The following is a 7,223-nucleotide window of genomic DNA, read 5'->3' as shown; positions in this document are numbered from 1 at the left end:
CATTTCATTTTTCAAAATCTATTTTCTGTCTTAGAATCTTCTCACAGCCTGCTCCCGCTACCGCCTCCCGGACCTTGCGCGGGAAGGAGGTGGTCAGGAAAAACATGGTCACAACACCTTTCCTTTTGTCTTCCTGATCTCCTTTCCGGAAGTAGCAGTCTACCAGACCTACCAACGTCCTTTCTGTCAGTGAGTCAGGAACTTTTGGACCCCAGTTCCTAGTCCCTCCTTGGCCCGCAGAAGCATCGGAAGGCGTGACCCAGGCCCAGGACACCCTAGCTGAGCGCCAAGGGTTGACACTCTTCTCTAGCACCTCAGAGATAATTCTGAATATTGAAAGGCAAACCGAACACACCGTAGGGAACGAGACACACCACAAGGACCACGAAGACATGTTTCCGGCATCCTTTTACGGATAGGAAACATAGGATTTTACCTATGTTTTGCGAAAACAAGAAACACAGAACTAAGGCGTCTTCAGTTCTATTAGATGGGAAATATCTTTTATAAGTTAGTCAGAGGGAGGGAGACTAGGTCAGGGGAGGGGTCAGCCGGACCTTCCCAGTTAGCAAAGGTCAGGCAGTAGCTAAATCACTGCTTCTTAAGTTAGTACACGCTGGCATAACCTCGATTCACCTCATCTGCTGATTTTAAATAAGGGACCATAAGAACTTGAAATGCATATTGGGTGTCACCCAAAAGTGAAGCTCGACTGCCAAGGCGGAAAAAAGAAGCGCCCTTTCTCCTCCTGCTCCTGCCTCCCCGAGGTGCCAGGTTGCAATCTGCAAATGTATTGTCTGGCCCTAGGGGCTTGACAGTTAATGATTTGCCGCTGAAGGAGCCCGCCGGCCGCGGTGCGAGCGAACCCGGGAGCGCGGACTCACTGGCCGAGCCGAGCCCCCACCGGCAGCACAGGCACCGCCTCCCGTCTTCCGGGACCCGGCACGTCTAGGGGTTCCGGGCGCCGGAGACCGCGGGGCTCCCATGGAGGCCACCTCGCCGGCGGGATCCGCCCGCCCGCAGCCGCACGCGCAGGGAGCAGCGAGCGAGTCCGCCACCCTGCTGCGCCGGATCAAGGACAAACTCTTCACCTGGTGAGTGGAGGCCGCGCACAGCGACCGGCTGGGCGGCGGGCGCTGCTGGGAGCTCCCGGGTTCGCACGTGGCGGCGGCAAGCACTGGGGTGCTCGTTCAGGCTGCTGAACGTGTGCTGCAGGGATGTAGCTGTTTACTGGCTTTATGAAGCTCTTGGTGTCCCTCCCTTGACTCCCTCTTAGAAATCGTGGGGATGTATTTCAGAGGATTTGAGGGGAAATTCACTGTCTGGGCATTGTTAGGTCGATCCCCAGTGGCCTCCCAGCGGGGAGGGGACGAAGTCCCCAGGGATGCTGTGAAGGAGGGGTGCCCAGTCTCGGGCTTGGTAGGTGGGTGAGCTCCTCTTCCTGCCGCCGGTGCCCACATTCCCTGCTGCGGAGCCCGGCAGAGTGGGCGGGTGATCCCTCACTAACAGTTGAGTTCACCCAAGTGAGAAGTCTGGGTTGAGTTTTGTGGTGCCGCCCCGAGGAAATCCAGAGCCTGCCTCTTTCCCGGACTGAGCGAGGCGACGTAGCTACCTTCGGGTCTGGGGTCCAGGGAAGCCTGCTTCTCTTGTCACTGTGTTACGTGGAAAATAGAGAGAAATGTGCACAAGGGATCGGCAGAGACTCTGGGACGGGGAAAGCATTTCTGTGGTTATTGGACGACTCACATCCTGGAAATACAGATAACTCAGGATCTAAATAATGAAAGCGAACGTTCACTGAGCATTCACTATGTCACGTACTGTGCTTAGCGATTTATATGGATACTATCATTTAATCCATACCATTTTATGAGATAGCACTGTTGTTATCCCTGCTTTGCTGATGGAGAAACAAAGAAGGCGAAGCAATTTCCCCAAGGCCATGCGATGACCTGTAAGGGGTGGCGCCTGCCAGCCCCAGTCTAAACTGGGCTTAACTACTCCTGGCTGCTGGCACGTCTTTTTTTTTTTTTTTTTTTAAGATTAACAAAATGAATTTTCCATTAAAGTTTGTGAAAACTGTCTTAAAAAGTCATACTATATTCAAAACTAGATCAATAATGGTGTATGTATTTTTTCATGTAAATAAGTTTTAAATAGCTGTGTGTGTGTTTAAAGGGCCAAAAATCACCTTGTATTATCCAGTTGTATACAGTATGTCTGATAAATTTAGCCATAAGTTCTCAGCTGGGAGGCAGTGTAGTGTAATGTCTAAGGGTACAGATCCTGGACTCAAATCCTGTTTTTGTGCCACTTACCAGCTGGGTGACCTTGGGCAAGTCACTTAACTTCTCTGTGCCCCACTTTTCTTACTTGTAGAATGGGGATAATAACAGTACCTACCTTGTTAGGTTATTGTGGAGATTAAGTGGCTGATTACGCAGGAGTGGCAGACAGCCTTGTTCATGGGACTATGCATGGGTTAGTTTACACCCTCCATTCCTGGGTGATAGGGAGATGTGGTGTTGCTTCAGGAGATGACAAGCAACCCTGATGAGAAGACAGACAATATGGTGGAGTAGTTGAGCAAGACATAACAAGGGTTAGCAATAATTGTTTTTTCCTACTGCTCTAATATTTTCAAAATCTGGTATGTCTTACCAGGAACATCTGATAGCTTCCTAGGTAGAAGATTTCTTCTGTCTCTGAACACACTTTTTTTGTGCCTCCCTTATGGATTTTTACTTTCTTCCCTGTGTGATAGCTATTTATGTGTATCTTGCATTCCTGATGGACGAAGTCCTTAACAGCAGGAATCAAGTCTTAAATTTTTGTATTTCCCACAACCCCATAAATGAATGAATGAGGGATGACTAAGGTTCTTGAGGCTTCCTTTCCATTCTGCCATACTCCCTACGCTCTTCCCTTTATTGATCTTTATTCTGAGGGTCTTGGGCTGGAGCTTTTTTTTTGGTTGGCTGAGCCCTTTTGTTCATTAAGATTTTCAGTCCTACCTCTGGCAACCGTCCAAACACGAATTCTTGTTTGCAGTTTCTCTTTGTCTAACCCAGCAATCAGAAAAACGCAGTTTACCCGATATCTAGGACTTCTTATATTCAGTATTTTAAACTCTCAGTATTAAAACTCATCCCCTAAATTTGAGTTTAGCTCCATGAATCCCTAACCGTTATGGGACAGAGAGAGGTTGGTGAGTAGATGTGTTATTATCATATGGATAGGATATAAAGGAATAGTTTGTGACCACACAACTGGTTTCTACTCCTTTTACCAAAAGGGGGCAATAATACCTCTTTTGGCAACTGGGTACTAAATAACAGAGGAAAAGTTTAGGACCTTGAGCTGGTTCTGCTTTCATTATGAGAGGGATATATTCTAGGTAACACCAACTCCTGATATGCCTGCCTCAGTAGTAGACAGATAACTTTTTCTCTATGATTAAAAATATCAGGGCTTCCCTGGTGGCGCAGTGGTTGAGAGTCCGCCTGCCGATGCAGGGGACGTGGGTTCGTGCCCCGGTCCGGGAGGATCCCACGTGCCTCGGAGCGGCTGGGCCCGTGAGCCATGGCCGCTGGGCCTGCGTGTCCGGAGCCTGTGCTCCGCAACGGGAGAGGCCACAGCAGTGAGAGGCCCACATACAGCCAAAAAAAAAAAAAAAAAAAAATATCAGGTCACTCGTTCAATAAAAATTTATTGAGGACACACTACATGCCAGGCATTCATGATAATGAGCACTCTATGTTTCCAAGTAGACTCTGCTTGTAATTTCAGCTTTTGTCACTTATTGCTATCAACTCAAACGACAAATACTATGATAGGAGGATATGGATTTCCAGGAATACCTGAGGATATTATTTAATCGTATGTATCCTATCTAGCAGATTATATCCTAATGTATACTCTAATTCAAATATGACAAAATGCATGTTTCTTATAATGACTATCAAATTTATATCTCTAGCAAAAATTGTTAATTATTATTTCACATATTTATCCTTTTCCCACCAAATGGATGGTAAGCTTTTTGAGGGCATAGGTTTTATCCCATTCTTTTTGTAGTACAGTGCAGGACATGTATTCATTCATTCAGTCTTTCATTTGACAAACCTTCAGCATCTATGATGTTCTAGGTTCTCGACTAGTCTCTGTGCTATTAAGATGAATAGGATATAGTTCCTGTTCCCAGAGAACTCATGATCAAATTATGGTAAGAAGTTATGATAAAAAAATCATAAAAAAAAGAAGTTATGATAAGTACTGTAGAGGTGAGCACAAAGTACCGATGGCACAACGGAGGCCAGAGCTCAAGTCCACCAGCATGAGGGAGCTCGACAGAGAAGGTGATCGGGAATTTGAAGCATGAATGAGTTTTCCAGGTGGACTAGGTGAGGAAGGACAGTCCAGGCTTAGAGATGCCAAAGAGTATTTTGCTCAAGGAACTGCAAATAGCTTGGTTTGAGGGGGGCACAGTCTTGACAGAGAATGAACACTAGTAGTTGGTCAGTCTACACGTGTACTCCTTGTTACTGTCTAGTAAAGGGCCTGGCCCTTTGGTTCTTCCTTTCTGTTTGGTTTCCTCATTTCAAAGGTTAAGGCGCAGAAATTTGGAAGGAGTCATTTAGTGGTGTTTAACTGTACAGCCTTCATCTGTTCACTCAACAAACATCTATTGAGCACTCACTGTGTGCACAACACAATCCTAAGCCGGTATGTAGCCCTCCTGAAAGGTACTGTAAATTGAAGAAATTTCTGTGGCCTTTGCAAGTGGGGGATTAGGGAACTCTAGATCCTACCAGTCTCCAAAATACCTTCTCCCTTCCCCTTTTAATTTGCAAGATTAATTAATATCTGCCTCTTCTACTAGACTTCAGGAGGTAAGGAATCCAATCTAGTTTTGGTCACTATTGTATTCTCTGCCAAGTGTAGCGCTTACCTTGCAAATACATACACAATGAATATCGGATGTGACTATATGAATCCTTAATTCCAAATAGGAATTTTATAATAGATCACATCTCTTTAAAAAAAATTTTTTTTCTATTCAGCACTATATGTTTATGACCCAGTCATGTTTTTTTCTCCTACTCCATTGTTTTTCAATCTCAGCCTTATTGACATTTTGGGTCAAATAATTCTTTGATCTGGGGGCTGGCCTGTACACTGTGGGATGTAGCAGTATCCCTGGCCTCTACCCTCTAGATGCTAGTATAGCACTCTCTCCACCTCCTTACCTCTGAGTTGTGATAATCAAAAATCTTTCCAGACATTGTCAGATGTTTCCTGGGGGACAAAATGACCCTGGTTGAGAATCACTGATCTAGCCTGTTGTTTCTAACTATCTGTGGTTCCATGGTCCTTCAGTGATGGACACTCAGATAGTTCCAACTCCCAGCCACAGACAACACTGATGAGCATTCTCATACATGTCCCCTTGTGTACTGGGGAAGAGTCAATGGCCAGGCCTGGTCAAGTCCCTCCAGGTGGCTTTAAGTAGAAGGGAGGGGATGAATCCCAGAATGGAGAATCCTTGGGCATTACAGAACCACTGTTGATTGCTTTTGTTTGGCACCCCTCCATCAGGCTGTTCTGTGACCATGGCTTTATCACCAGCTGCTCTGGAAGAAGGAGGAGGCAGTCTCTCTAGGTTGTAACCTATTAGCCCTAGGAGCTTGGAGGGAGGTGGGTGGAGGAATGGCTCCTGGCTAGAAAACCTTAACCTTTTTAACTTCTCAACACTGCAGGAAGTTGTTAAAGGGATAGGCAGTAATGCAATGTAGGGGAGAGGTAAGGGTTTACATTAAAAGCCTTCCACTTGGCCTCTGGCTGTTCTGTGCCCCGGGTATAGTCCTGTCCCTCCCCCAGACCAGTTCTAGGAATAACCTTTGGGTTATTCCTGCTTATCTCTTCTCCTTTCTTCAGGTTGATTTGGAGGAATATGAGATGGCTGCCAGTGCTTATTTCCCATCTTGACAGCACTTCCAGAATATTTCTGGAGTCCACCTTCCCCTCCAATCCTTATTATCACTACTTCAGTTTAGGCCTTTATCATTACTTGGACTTTTGTTGTAGCTTCCATCCATGCCTCCACCTACCCTAAATCATATTATTTCACAGGAACCAGAGTAATGTCAAATAAAATTAAAGGGTACCAATAGCTGTCGTCAAATGAGAATTTACCCCCTATCAAGGCATCCTACTAACATTTCATCAGTCCTTATAAAAAGTTTTTTTAGTCCCTTTGATAGCATAGAAGTAACTTGCCTGAAGGCACATGCTTAGTGAGAGGCAGAGTTGAAATAGTTTCATTTGATTCCAAACCAGACTGTTTTACAGTACTATCTCAGAAATCTCACTGCACCATGTTCAGGCTGAAACCTTTTGGCTTCCTCCCATCACCTGCACCAGTGGTTTGCAAATTGAGGGAGCTCTTGGGGCTCCCTAGAGACTCCTCTGGGTCCGTTATGGGGGCAAGTTAGGAAACAGAAGCTGGTGGCTCCTGGGCTGGCCTCTGACCCCCACCCGTCTGTTGCTTTGCCTGGTTTATAGTTGGGCTTCTGTGCAAGATGTTTGAAGAAAGGGTTCTGCAGCTAAAACAAGACTGAGAGCCACTGGTTACTGGATGGAGCTCAAGCTGTGGCTGTTGCTACTGCTCCTGGCTGTTGGTCCCCTCTTCGCCTTCCTCCCCCCTCCCCTCCTCCCTCCTTCGTTTTCTTCTTTGCCTGAACACAATTATTATATTTTTAGTGGTTTTTATTATGGTAAAATATATATAACATAAAATTAACCATTTTAACCATTTTAAGTGACATTAAGTACATTCACAATCTTGTGCAACCATCACCGCTCTCCATTTCCAGAACTTGTTTATTATTCCAAACAAACTCTGAACCTGTGTAAACACGAACTCTGCATCCCCCTCTCCTCTCAGCCCCTGGTCACTACCATTCTACTTTCTGTCTCTACAAATTTGACTATTCTAGATCCCTTATATAAGTGGAATCATGCAATATTTGTCCTTTTGTGAGACCTCAAGGTTCTTGACGTGAACTCTAAGGCCCCCTATCACTGGCCCACTTCCCTCTCCAAGCTTATCTCCCAGAACATCCATCTCTCATGTGGCGGCCCAGCAATAACGGCATGCCTCTGAGTCCCTTGCTGTTACACATCATAGTCTGCATCTTTACACCTGTACCTCCCTCCTTGAA

General features: G+C 45.8%; 1 protein-coding gene across 5 annotated transcripts in view; it reads left to right on the top strand.

Annotated features, from left to right (window-relative positions):
- The first annotated feature begins 900 nt into the window (after positions 1–900).
- SLC35F2 (solute carrier family 35 member F2) overlaps positions 901–7,223 on the top strand; it is a 121,831-nt gene continuing 115,508 nt past the window's right edge. For 2 of the 5 annotated variants that reach the window (XR_009532957.1, XM_060103392.1), the window contains exon 1: positions 902–1,094. Coding sequence is in view for 3 of the 5 variants with exons in the window: in XM_060103392.1 (XP_059959375.1) it covers positions 985–1,094 (110 nt within the window). In the remaining 2 variants the exon portion in view is untranslated. Of the gene's footprint in view, positions 1,095–7,223 lie in introns of all 5 variants that reach the window. The other 3 variants (XM_060103391.1, XM_060103390.1, XM_060103393.1) reach the window with 3 other exon arrangements.

Source organism: Mesoplodon densirostris, chromosome 7 (assembly GCF_025265405.1).
Source record: "Mesoplodon densirostris isolate mMesDen1 chromosome 7, mMesDen1 primary haplotype, whole genome shotgun sequence".
NCBI classification, from domain to species: Eukaryota; Metazoa; Chordata; class Mammalia; order Artiodactyla; family Ziphiidae; genus Mesoplodon; species Mesoplodon densirostris.
Note: the sequence above shows the minus strand (reverse complement) of the source record. Positions and strands in the feature narration are given on the sequence as shown.